This window comes from Pinus tabuliformis, chromosome 6 (assembly GCF_031772625.1).
Source record: "Pinus tabuliformis cultivar Carrire ecotype Pingquan chromosome 6, CPIR1, whole genome shotgun sequence".
NCBI lineage: Eukaryota > Viridiplantae > Streptophyta > Pinopsida > Pinales > Pinaceae > Pinus > Pinus tabuliformis.
In genome coordinates, this window is record NC_142292.1 from 2079529307 (window position 1) to 2079543598 (window position 14292).

General features: G+C 41.4%; 1 protein-coding gene across 2 annotated transcripts in view; it reads left to right on the plus strand.

Annotated features, from left to right (window-relative positions):
* The window catches only part of EMB976 (Tetratricopeptide repeat (TPR)-like superfamily protein), a 441215-nt gene that overhangs the window by 354986 nt on the left and 71937 nt on the right, over window positions 1-14292 (plus strand). For both annotated transcript variants that reach the window (XM_089433417.1, XM_089433413.1), the window contains exons 5-6: window positions 7943-8030; window positions 8351-8472. In XM_089433417.1, coding sequence (XP_089289543.1) covers window positions 7943-8030; window positions 8351-8472 — 210 coding nt within the window. The remainder of the gene's footprint in view (window positions 1-7942; window positions 8031-8350; window positions 8473-14292) is intronic.

A 14292-nucleotide genomic window follows, 5' to 3' on the forward strand; every position in this document is an offset into this window, starting at 1 on the left:
CCATAGTTATCAGTGACGATGGGCACCTACACACTGATTGACCACTTTTTCATGGTCAATATTCCAGACACCAACATGGTACTGAGTGTTCAGTGGCTTATCACTCTAGGGAAGGTCACGACAGATTGGAAGGCCTTAGAGATGGAGTGGGACGATGAGAAGACGGGGAGGCATGAGAAGATACGGGGACAACACACATATCCGCCTCAGACTGTTTCAGCTCATCGGATGGAGATAGTCTTCCGGAAGGGAGATGTAGAGTGGGCAGTGGAGCTGCGTGCATCAGAGGCAGGGACTACAGGGCAGACGGTGCACCCAGAGATACAGTCCATCCTTGACTGGTATGCCACAGTGTTTGGGGAGATTCCGCCAGGATAGCCACCGGACCGGGGGTTTGAGCACACCATTGAGCTTGAGCAGGGCATACAGGTAGTGATTACTACCCCCTATAGGCATCCCAAGGCCTATCAGGATGAAATTGAGCGAGCCATTCAGGAGTTGCTGGCTCTTGGGAACATTCGGCTGAGCACAAGTCCTTTTGCTTCTTCCGTGGTGTTGGTGAAGAAGAAGGACGGCACATTGAGGATGTGCATTGACTACAAGGCCCTGAACAAGAAGACCCTGAAGAACAAGTACCCCATACCCAAGATCGATGAGTTGATGGATGAGTTGAGAGGAGCACGGTTCTTCTCAAAGATTGATTTGAGATCTGGGTACCATCAGATTCGTGTGAGGGAGCGGGACATTCCCAAGACCGCCTTCAGGTGTCACTATGGGCACTTTGAGTTTTTGGTGATGCCCTTCGGGCTAACCAACGCCCCAGCTACATTTCAGTTCTGCATGAATCACATCTTTCGTAGTCACTCAAGGAAGTTTGTGTTGGTGTTCTTTGATGATATCCTCATTTACAGCAGGACCTAGGAGGAGCATCTCCAGCACATTGAGACAGTATTGTGCATATTGGAAGAGCAGCAGTTCCATGCCAAGCTCTCCAAGTGTGAGTTTGGGTTGACGGAGATGTTGTACTTGGGACACATCATAGGGGTGGATGGAGTGAGGGTCCACGAGGAGAAGGTCAGGGCCATCAGAGATTGGCCGGAGCTGAGGAACCTGACAGAACTTTGGGCATTTGTACCTACTACCAGAAGTTAGTCAAGAGTTTCTCACAGCTTGCTGCACCCCTGACAGATCTAACGAGGAAGGGGACATTCAGTTGGTCGGATACAGCGCAGCGAGCCTTTGACAGGCTCAGGAGGTTATGAGCAGCTGCCCAGTGCTTGCATTGTCGGATTTTACGCAGTCGTTTGTTTTGGAGTGTGATGCGTCAGGAGAGGGGATCGGCGAAGTGTTGATGCAGGGAGGTCACCCTATAGCCTTTAAGAGCCAGAAGCTCCTTCCGCAGGAGAGGTTGTATCCTATATACGGCAAGGAGATGCTGGCCATTATGCATGCATTGGCCAAGTTCCGGCAGTATTTAGTGGGTAACAGGTTCAGGGTGAGGACTGATCACAACAGCCTCAGGTTCTTCTTGGAGCAGAGACAGCTACAGGAGAGGCAACAGAAGTGGATCAGCAAGATCCAAGCGCATGACTTTGACATTGAGTATGTCAAGGGTAAGAACAACGTGGTAGCAGATGCCCTTTCGCGTAGACCAACCACGTTGTCTCTTATGAGCTTGGACACAGACTGGAGGGCTCGACCCTTAGTAGAGTACTCCAAGGACAGATTTGCATGCGAGGTTCTGGATGGGCATGTTGCGGATGGCAGGTACAGGGTGGTCGACGAGATCATCTACTATAGGGACCGGATCTTCTTGACTGAGGGATCTCAGCTCAAGAAGAAGATACTTCAAGCATCACATGATTCACCATTGGCCGGCCATCAAGGGTTTACCAAAACCTACAGGGCCATTAGAGAGAGGTTCTCATGGAAGGGCCTCAAGGAGGACGTACTCCAGCATGTCTGGGAGTGTAATATTTGCCAGAGGAACAAGGGGGAGATGAGCCATCTCGCAGGATTATTGCAGCCTCTTCCCATTCGAGAGGGGAAATGGGAGTGTATTTCGATGGACTTCATCACAGGGTTGCCCATGGTACAGGGCAGGGATTGCATCTTTGTCGTCGTTGATCGATTGACAAAGTACGCACATTTTTTCGCCATATTCGCACACTACATAGCAGTGCAGGTGGCTGAGTTGTTCTTCAGAGAGGTCTTCAGGCTACATGGTCTTCCTAAGACCATCACCAGTGACAGGGACAGCCGTTTCATGGGCGGGTTTTGGCAGGAGCTTTTCTGGTTGGTGGGGACAGAGTTGACATCGAGTACTAGTTATCACCCACAGACAGACGAGCAGACAGAGATAGTTAAGCAAGTGGTTGGAGGGCTACTTGCGTAACTATGTCAGTGGGCAGCAGCGAGCCTGGCTGAAGTGGCTGCATTTGGGGGAGTACTGCTACAACACTACACATCACATGTCCGTTGGTATGTCACCATTCTATGCTTTGTATGGATATCATCCTTTATCTTTTGCTGACGTGATGTTTGGTACTAGCAAGGCTCCGAGAGCCAAGATTTGGATCTAAGAGAGTCAGGATATTCTCCGAGCTCTCAAGGATAATATGGCTACAGCGCAGAACCAGCAGAAGCTGTATGCTGACAGGGGTCAGGCGGAGAGACAGTTTGAGATAGGGGACTTTGTCTACCTACGATTACAGCGACACCGATAGTCGTCACTGAAGCAGAAGGGGGCTGAGAAGCTCAAGCCCCGCTTTTATGGGCCATACAGGGTGATATGCAGGATTGGACAGGTTGCGTATGAGTTGGAGCTGCCCCAAGGCAGCAAGATTCATAACGTCTTTCATGTATCATGCCTGAAAAAGGCATTGGGGTAGCATGTGACAGTGACAGATGAGCTACCACCCACAGATGATGAGGGGCATTTGGTGTTGCAGCCAGAGGCTATTATTGATACCAGGGAGAGGCAGCTGCGGAGCAGGACGGTCTGGGAATTCTTGGTGAGGTGGAAGAATTTACCGGATGAGGATGCCACTTGGGAGAGTGAGAAAATTTTGCAGCATCCATCACTTCAGTTGCTTGAGGACAAGCAACATTTTGTCGGGGGAGACTGTAATATTCCTAATTAGCCATGGCTAATTGGAATATTCGATTTTTGCTCAATTTTGCCTTCTATAGTTATGTATAAATAAAATTGTGAGGAAAGGGGGGACATAACTCACTTTTAGAATAAAGTCACTCCCTAGTAGCACAACGTTGTAACTTAAAAGGGGAGCCAAGGGGGCCAAAGGACCACGTAGAGGAGGGGCCCACGTAGACACTTGGAGGGACTGCGCAGATGGAGAAGAGCATGTGGCAAGAGAAAGGCTACATTGGAGGAGGTGGGCCTTAGGGTTGAGAGGAGCCAACGCTATAAAGGCGAGAGGAGCCTCATTTTGGCATTCGATATTATGCAATTGAGCTAGTCACTTCAACTTAGAGCACGCTGGATGTTTACCCTGTTTGCAGCACTGTTTAGTGCAACGAGTTTCTCCGTTCGGAGATCTCACCCTTAGCTCCGGGGGACTTCGAGTGCCTACTCGGGCAAGGTAGTTTTCAGCAGTTTTTTGTAGGAGGATTGATTTGTGGAGTTGAGGAGGAGTTGAGCATTTGATGACTACGCAGTCTTTAGAGAGAGAGACGCAGTTTCTTTGGGTAGGAGTTCCGAATTGGGGGTTTTGTGGAGGATTTGAGCTGGGAGATTGAGCAAGGGATCAGCCCTTTCATATTGGAGGATTTTGGTAGAGTTTCAGGCAAAATTTTGGAGGGTTCTATTCAGGGGCAGTGCAGAGCCTTGAGGGATTGCGTGGATCCTCAAGGGGGCGATTTTCGGGGGTCAGCTATTTTAGAAAAGCTTTCTGGGTTTTCTGGGTTTATTGAGCAGAGGTTGATTCCAGAGTTTCCTCATTTTTTGAGGATGGGAACAACCCCAAATCCTCACTTGATTCTAGCAGTAGCAACAACACAACAGTTTTCTAGCAGCACAACAGTTCTCCAGCATCTTGGACACAGTTCAGAGAGGGGCCATGTCCTTACTATTCTGAGTGTATTTCTTCACTTGCCTCGTGCAAGTCGAGATGCTATCTTTCTGATCACCTCCTGTACTCTTTCCATTACTCAGTATAATAAAATGGCTTAGCATTTCTCTCTGCATTTCTTGAGTATCTGCTTATATTCCGTGTATACATTATTGTATGATGCATCACTGTTATTTTTATCTTTCCGGCTACTGTACCACATGTGTGTTATCTAGTTAGAGTTTGATTAGCTGGTTAGAGATTGATTGGGTTTGAGGAATATCCCTGAAACGGGATATTACAAATATACATCGACTCTAGAAATTAAGATGTGTCAGGGGCTCAACCTTCAAACTGTTACCCTGACTTTGGGGTAAAATGCGAGTGAAAAATCCTAGAAAATTATCCGCCTCTGAAAAAGAGGGGATAATTAACCAGAGAAAAAAAACACTCCAAGGTGTACTCGTTTGCTGATCGAGTCCCAACATCCTAGGCCTGTTACAAACTCAAAACTCATCATTACTAGTATTACTTATTACAATTCCCCATAAGGTGTGGAATCTGGGTACAAGAAAGATGATGAGAAGATAGAAGTAGAGTTAAAAAACTCTGTTGACTGACGATAATTGATGGTGCAAGTGTCCTCTGGATCATCCTTGGGCATGGAGTCTTCATATAATCATCAGGTACCACTCCAGTGGTCAACATGCGCAAAGAGACTTAAGATATTCAACTCTAAGCGATTTGAGATTAGAGTGCTTTAGTGAGTGTTTATTAGATGTTAATTTATGGATTCGAATCAACACACAACAACAAATGTGTTAGTGCTCTCTAAAACAATTGACCTAAAACCATGAAACAAGAATGCTTATGATCTATGGAACATGAAAAAAGAATGATCTTATGTTACCTGTACTCAAATCAAATTTAAATGAGCAATTATTAAACTTCAAGGACAACAACAAGTAAATTACTTAAGATCAAGAGATGACAAGCATGCAAGAGCCAAGTATGAAAAATACCACATCCAATGACTTGCCAAACAATTATATGAGATGTTTAGCCTTTTTATGGTGAATTATTCAGAGTTATATCAGGTCTGAAAAACACTTGTTACAACAGTAAGAAAATTATGCAACAGTGAGCAATTAGAGTGGGGGTGTGTACCAAATGGTGCCCAACTATTGCCAAGTGCTAGAACAAGTTTATCAAATTGAAAAATTATATCTCTAAGCCCTTTAAGATGTGATATTTAGATTATATCAGATCTGATCAATCTCTTATGCAGAGATATTTCAATCACTAAACAAGTTAGATTTATGCCTAAAGTTTAATGCCCAATTTTCCAAATGATTGACAATTTTTTATCTGAAACTTTTAGTACATTTAGGAAATTTATGGGTGAATTTAGAGCATTTAATCTTGAATTTTACCACTGTTATGAATTATTCAAAGAGCTGTAGAAAACAGTGATGAAAATGGAGGATTTTGAGATGAAACCTTAGGCCCAAGGTCTTGAAGACTGCTTGCCCAATTTTCCAAAATTTTTCCAATGAACTTGGCACCTGAAATCGCAAATTTTGAGCCAATTTCACTTGCAAAACCCACCAATATTCAGTCCAAAAATATTCAGAGGCCAACCAGGGGTAGATGAGAGGCAAAATAAGGCCAAGGAAGGCCCATGCTAGGCCTAGTAGGGATAGCTTTGGGGAGGGATAGGGCCTAGAGGCCTAGTGGCTAAGGAGGTCAAATAGGCCTTCGAGGAGGGTAAAGGAGGAGACCGAGAAGGGGAGAGAAGGCCTAGAGGGAGGAAGAGGAGGGCCGTATCTGCCTCCTTCCTCCTCATTGCCATATCTGCCTCGTTCGTCTTCTTTTCATTGAAACTGTCCAAGGTTGTTTGAGATCCTTGAGTTGTACGAGAACTGAAGAAAGAAGAGGTTATACTCCTGTTTTCCACAACACTTGAAGTGGAGTTACCAGTATCTGGACTTTGAAACTTTGTTTCACTCTGAGATGAAGATCTACCTATCCCAACAATCTCATCCTTCCTTCTTTCCCTCCTAGAACTTGATTCTTTCATGGATTCCAAAGCAGCTACCATTTCAGTAGTGACTTCATCAGGGCAACTTTGACAACATCCCACACCATGCCCAAGAATTCTGGCTAGGTGGTATTTCAGCCTGTTTATGCCTACATGCATTGTGGCATTGCAATAATTACACTTGATATGGTGGTTGTTACCGGCAATGATTCGTTGACCATGTGTTTGTGCCGGATCACAAGACTGGCTGAAACCCTTTGGTACATAGATTCAATATGTAATAATGAGAGGCACTAAAATGTTGTGTTGTTCTGGTGGTAATCAACACTATTTAAGTAAAATCACGTGACTTAAATGATTTGACTCATTTTATTTAACAACACACGCAAAAGTCCTGGATGCGGGTGATGAACTGGCGTAATGGGCAGGTGTCGGATGAGGCTCGTCACGTGGGCAGCTGTAAGCCCGGACGAGCCACGACATCCCAGACTGCAATGGAGTTAAATGCGATGGGAGGTTCAATTCAATTGGTTTTATTGCTGGTTCAGAGGGCATTCATTGTGCAGCTGAGATCGAGGCAAATGGCGCTCATTATCTTCGCTCCCCCGGTCGCCTGGATTCATTCCTGCAAGAATTCCAAGCAAACGCTGGCAGCGGAGAAACATTCTCTGGTTCAGAGCACAATTTCTCAGTGGAATTCTGGTCCGAAGGGTAATTTGACAATGCAAAGGGAGAGGCCCAGGATGAGCAGTCGCCGGGGAGGTTCCAGGGGCCGCTCCGCCACTCAGCGCCCAGTCAATTCGCCCTCCTCCTCGGTGGAAACTAATCCTGAGCATAACAGAGGCTTGAACAGACTTGTTGGACGCGGCACTGTGCGTGGGTGGGGAGGAATTCCAGATTGTGGTCGTTTGGAGCACCCGGCTGTTCGTTACCGAATCCCCTGCACGCTTGAGAACAACACTCTTATCGTCTCCGTCATGGTGGAACACTGTAACAATCACAGAGGGCCTCTGGACTACCTGGGCGTGCCAATGGTTGATATGCAGGTTCCCGCGGTCGATATGCGGAGGCCAACCAAAGCTGACTCTCCCCAAGCCACTCAAGCTGAGGAAGCCGGCCCTAGTGAGCCGGTTCAGCAGTCACTGCGCTCGGATATGGAGGTCTCACAGAAGCTCAAAGGATCGGCGAAGGATATGGAGGTCTCGCAGAAGCTCAAAGGACCGGCGAAGGATGAGCCCCATACAACCGATGAGGACTAGCACTCTGTCTTCCGCTGCCAGGAAAGCAACTCTTTGTTTGTCTTTCAAGCTCTTTGTCGATTTACTGCTCTCTCTGTCGGTCTGTCTATGTGTCATCCATGTCGGATTATATGTCCACCGTGTCAGTCTATGCATCCATCGTGTCAGTTTGTCAGTCCATCGTGTCGGTTCACATGTCCATTGTGGCGGTTTACATGTTTATTGTGTCGATTCAAACGCTGGCTATGTCGATTCAGATGCCTCAATTTTGTAATGATGCTACTCTGAAGGGTCTTTCATGGAGGAAAATCTCGCTGGAGATGCAGGGCCACGGTCCTGGTGTAATTTTGCTGTAACTTTTGACTTTTTGTAATATATATTAGCCTAGTCTTACAGAGAAAAAAAAAAAAACAGCACACGCAAAAGTACTAAGCTAAGTAAAATACAATAGAAAATGACCATTATCATATTGTATACTTATCAATTTCATGAAGCATTTTAAAACTTCTATTTTAATCTGCTTCGAACATTTTTTGAGGCATTATTTTATTAATATGAATTTGCTACCTTTCAACTTAAATATTCCACTGCAGGAAAACTAAAAGAAGCCATCGATTTATATAATGATATGAAGGCTGCTGGTATTGTTCCCTCGCTTCAGACATATAACACAATGATCAGGTATTGATATCTGAACCAATCTTTTTAACATCAATTTCCTTTTGTCAGTGGACTGAGGATGAACAATGAGTTGATCAAGTATTATGTGAAATGACTGGACTCTTAAGACCATTGTTTGCATTAAACTGCCAAATAGGTATGTTCAAGATTTAGAGAGAAGATTGTACTGGTAGTTGTTTTCTAATGATTTTATTATAAAAGAAAAGTGTAAACTGATTCATGATGCATTGAATTTTTCAAATGACAATTTCCTTGTTATGAGAACTTTATGCTTATTCAAGAATAGATTTAATCAACCTTTTTTGTGTTGCATTTTGCAGTGTCTATGGGAAGGCTAGAGAATTAGAGAATGCTGTTCAGATATTCAATTCATTGCAGAAATCTGGCCTTTCAGTAGATGAAAAGACATACAGCAACATGATAAGTTGTTATGGGAAAGCTGGTAATCAATATTTTCTTGAGCACTGTCTCTCACTTTTAATTGTAATAACAGAAATTAATATTTTTTTAGCTCTGGTGTTTGGTTCCTAGAAAGTAGTTGCTAGCAAACCCGGAAGTGCAATAAGATATCAGAAAATAAATCATGAAGTGTCTTTGTTGAGAATTTCTTCCCATAGAAAATATCATCTTTAACAGAGACTGTCATGGCCTTGGTAATTGGCTATCAAGAAACCAATCACGAACCCACACATAGTTTATGTAGTGTCAATTTTAATTTATGAGGGCTTCGATATAAATAAACACAGAGTCTACAAAGGTTCCCCCAACTTATGCTATCAAAATCTAGCCTTTATGGTGGCAAGGAAATATACCATTTAGGGGGGCCTATTTGGTGGTCACTAAATGAGTTGCACATCAACCAGGAGGCCTTTCAAAAGCATTGCTAGTACTTTAATATAAATACCCTTTCAGGTGAACCATAAGAAACAGAACATGCCCAACTGGGGCCTGGTGTGCATATCCCACATATTGGACATGAACACACTAGGAAAAATTTCTGACATGTGTTCTAAAATGGGAATGTGTCAAACACATGTACTAGAGATGCCCTGCATGTCTGACTCTAGAAAATGTTTATTCATTGGTGTTTCCGTACTTTCAGCAGTAAGGAAAGAGCTCTCATGGTCTCTGATTGTGTAGGTGAAGGATAAAATTGAGATTTGAAGGGATTCCAAGTGTTCTGTAAATGTTCTGGTTTCTAAAAATTTGGATCTTTATGTCTACATCTCATTTTTGTATTTGTAATTTGTAAATCCTCTCTCTCTCAATATATATATCATGTCTCCTGTATCCTATTTCCTCTACTGAAGCACAAGGATTGGGCATCACCTATAGCAGTTGGAGTGAGGAGCAGCCGATTGTACAAGTTGCAGATGATCACTTCTAAGTAACTAGTTAGCAGTAGCAGTCTGAGGGATTAAGGGGAGCTATGGCATAGGAGAATGGGCCATATTACCGATTAAACTAGCAGGGGTCCTAAAAAGGGATCCTTGATGGGCTACTACTAGGCTAAGGGCAACAATGGAGTGATAGCTCACTGTCACCTCGGCTAAAGCTCCCTACTCTTTATGGACTTTCACCGATGGGAGGAGACCCTTTATGATAAAGATCACGAAATGGATGGACCAATGATAGGGCGAGGGGTGATCCTGGAAGCCTATTCACAAGAGAGGCTCAAATATGTGGCTTGCTTGTCTTGGAAGGCAAGATTGAAAACTCTCAAAGAAGGTCTTGGGGAGAATATCAGGGGTTAGGTTTTGAGTATGTGCCTTATAAAGGAGATCCCTAAGCCCTAGAATTCTTGTGGAAACTTGGGTCCCAGGTGATCTTTCAAGAATTAACCTTGATAGTGCATGGAACCACATGGGACCAAGTGGACCCGAGGTTAGGTCAAGGGGATAGGATTTAGCAACCAATGATATGCTTGACCTAATTAGGGAGGGGAAAGGGATCAAGCAATGAATTTTCAATAAAAGGAAATGCAAGGATCCCAGTGAGGTTTCTAGCCTAAGGGAAACCAAGGGCAAGAATTGGTCTTCGAGCTAGGGCTTGTGATATCTCAAGGTCCCATTGCTGGAATCTCATGAAATTTGGAGGGCTTCTTGAGGACACACCAACACAATTGTGGACCAAAAATCGAAGTATTTGGATGGCTAGATTGTGAGATAATTGATGCCCTAGATGACCTAGAGGACTAGACCTAGAGAAGAGGAAAGGGGAGAAGGAAAATAGGTTCAAGATGATCACCTTATGGTGGACCAGTGCCTAATCCTTTGGGGAGATTGGAGTCAAGTAGAATTATGACTATGGACCTTTGAATTTTCGAGGTCGAGGCCTCAAAGACAACTTTGCTTGGCATTAGGGCAACAACAAAAGCAACTTCAAAGGCTTTATACTTCGTTTTGCAAGATAAATGGCTTGTCAAGATGAATTTTAGTAATGAAACATCCCTAGGAACATTCATTCATTAAACATTGCCCATACATGAAACATTCACTACCTAAAACAAAATTTCCAGAACTTCGTATAAGAGATGGAGCAAATAAGCTCTAGTATAGCGAAATCCCAGGAACAATGTATGTGACAAAATTAGAAAGAAAGAATAACATTAAAATGTACTTACACGTATAAGAATAAATCCAACCATCCAAAAACTTGCCATCAAGAAGCTCCAAGACATGAAAATTATCCAAACATCAAAACTCATTCCATGCTCCAAAAAATCGCCCTCCAAGAAGGATAGTGAAAATATCTAAAGAGATACAAGTTCCAAATCTAAGTGATGATGCTAAAATGAATCCTTATCACTTTTATTTATACACCTCTAATGAGTTTGATTTAGCTAATTAGGTCTACATTAGCCCCTAAAATAAATAATGTGCAAAATAACTAACTTTTGGTGACAAGCCAACCAAACTAGCTCATAAACCAAAGAATAAGCCTCTCAAGAGGTCGAACGATCAACAATACATGTTGTTGGGCCTATGAAAATTCTATCACTACAACGACTGATTTACTTTTCCTACTTATTTCACCATAAGTCATTCATGAAATTACTTAAATAAACATTAAAATAAATACTGCTGCAGATATCACACCGTAATACAAAAACAAACATATGCACACAAATCAACACATTGACATAGTTATTTTGGACTAATGTCCCCGGAAAAACCCAATGTGGGAAAATCGGTGCAGCAAGGGAGGATTTTATTATTCAACATTTTTCTAGTACAACAGGGTGCCAAACTAGCTTACCCATAGATAGACAAATTTTCCAGCACTTCTTCTAAAGCCAGCGTCAGCCTTACTGACCTCTGCGTGACCTGAAACCCTCTGCGTCAGCCTGTTGAGACTTTGTGCAACCTCTCTAGCCTTCTGCGTCACTCTTGCAGCCTCTGCGTGGATGACGCAGGCCCTGCTGGCTCTGCGCAGTCTCTGCTGCCTCTGCGTGGCTTCCTCTGGCCTTGCGTCTGCCTTTTCTGCCTCTGTGCTGATCTCGTCTCTCTGTTCCGTACTTGCTGCCTCTTGACTGCTCTGTAAACCACTGGTTCAATTTCTCAGCAAACCCCGCTCTAGAAATTGAACTGACTCGTCTCCCTTAGTGTATCTTCTAAGTGACCCTCAAGCCTCCTCTTATACTTTTCTTATTGACAAATCAACAGCCAAGATTAAGTCCCTATTCAATGGCTAAGATTAGATTTGGCTTGATCCATGACTTTTGGACCATTCTAACATAGTTTTATATTAATAGACATTAATATTTTATTTTCCTTAAGTTTAGACTTAGGGACTCCATTAAAATTATTAATTATTTTAATATCTCCCAAACTGTTTAGAATCTGCCCAAACCCTTTCTGGGTATTGGAGATCTCATGTGTTTTAGCCTCTCCATCAATTTTCGTGGTTAGAGCACATTCGATGCTACCCCAAATAAACACTCCCTCTTAGTGAGGACTGTGCTCTAGTAATACTCCTTATTGAGCATCACCCTGATCATCCGGCATCGGTCCCTGTGCCGACGCTAAGCCTCCCTGTTCAACATCCTCTGGACTGCTGCATCCTGTACTGTTGCCCATGACTCTGCTACTGCCACTGCTGCATCTGTACGACAACTCCCTCTGCATCCGTGCTGCTAATGGCCCTTTCTCCCAACACTGCATCCACACTGCAACTCCCTCTACATCTGTGCTGCTGTTGGTCCTTTCTCCCAACACTGTATTTGCACTGCAACTCATTCGTGTTGCTAACACACTTGTTTCTACTTCTGAAAGGGGTTCTTTACCATCTCCATCTTTTCCCTGAAGTAGTCAAATTTTGACTTTCCAAGGGCCTTGGTGAGGATATGTTGAAGTTTCTAAATTTACTTAGTTAGAAACCCTTCATGCACTTTATTTGATTTATTCCTACTGTTATGAACATAAATTATGTAAAAATAAATAAAAATAGATAATAAATAATAATCATAATAATATAAATATAATAATAAATAAAAGTAAATTAACTAATGGTTAGTTAGTTAATAATGAAAAGGCATGTCTTAGAGACATGCCTGTTTGTGAAAGGGTACTTACCTGGCTATATATACAAGACCCTCATTCTCATTTGTACTCATCCTACATCAATTCTTTTATTCAATATACAATTACAATTACTGTCCTATGATGCATGTCTTTGTTTACGAAGTATTTTAAATATTTCTGCTGCGTATACGACTTTTGGTCATTACATTGGTATCAGAGCTACATCTGATCCGGCCTTTGGCCATCAACCTATCGTCAACCTTGTTGTCGTCGTGATTTCAGCGTTTCGCTACACCAGTCTTGGAGATTCTCCATTCCACCGGTTTTGTCATTCAAGGCTTTGGCCATTAAACAAAAACAAAAAAAGGAGGAAAAAAATACGATAGTCAAAGAAAAAAATAAAATTAAAAGAAGTACATATAAATATTAAAAAAATAAAAAAGATTTAAAAATAAATAAAAATAAATATAGTCCGATGTAAATTTTGAAGGAGAACATTCATATATATAAAAAGGTTCTACATTATTGATAAAAAAGTGCATGATAAAGTTAAGAGAGAATCTTTCCAAATATATTTAAAACCATACATAAGAGAAAGAAGAGTAAATAATATTATCTTGATTCCTCATTAAGTGGTTGACAAGCCTGTGGTTTTAGAAACCTAGAAACCCTTGGTAATTGCCCATAGTATTTTAAAAGTAAAAGAAAAACATAAGGAATACAAAATCTATTTATGTGAATGGTAAGGTTTACTTTTACGTGGAAAACGTTAACAAAGGTTTTATAAACCAACCCATGGTAATTGCCCATGGTATTTTAAAAGTAAAAGAAAAAAAAAGGAATACAATCTCCTTATGTGAATGGTAAGTTTTACTTTTTATGTGGAAAACGTTAATGGAGGTTTTAGAAACCAATCCATAGTAATTGCCCATGGTATTTTAAAAGTAAAAGAAAAACAAAAGGAATACAAATTCTCTTTATGTGAATGGTAAGTTTTACTTTTTAAGTGGAGAACATTAACCGAGTCAAAAGTACATAAGTGAACATATATTTTATAATATATGCCAAAGGTGAATAGCCATGTTTCACTAGCGTTGTAACTTTTCAAAAAGAAAAAAAAAAAATATTATAAATAAAAGATATATAAAGAGAAGTATTATATTATAAAGAGGTATTTAAAGAAAAGTTCAAGTCATAAAATTATTGAAAATATATATATAAGTACAAAGCGTGTATTATTAAAAAAGGTTACATAAGGAGAAAATATCAGTTAAGAGTTTACGTTAAAGTGAAGTTGAATTAAAGTTTAACGAGTTATATGAAATTTAAAAAATAAATACAAAGGACAATAAGATATTTAAAAGAAGTCAATTGAAACAATATTTAAATATTCTTTTTAAAATACAAAAGGAAAAAAAGCGTAAGTAGAATTATATAAAAAGAATACAAGGGAGTTTTGAAATATTAAGGATAATGGGAATTTAGATTAAAAGAGTTTTAAAGAATTATATATATATATATATATATATATATATATATATATATATTAAGCAGGCACTTTTAAAGGAGGTTTGAAGTACAAAGTCCAAAGGAACTTTAAATATAATACTTTAAGTCATCTCGACAAAACAAATGGGATCAATCATTGAAAAAAAAATGATGGAGCTCAATTCTAAAATGACGAAGGAAGAAAGGTTTTCCTATAATGGTCTTTCAGTTATAGATCACAGAGTAATTAC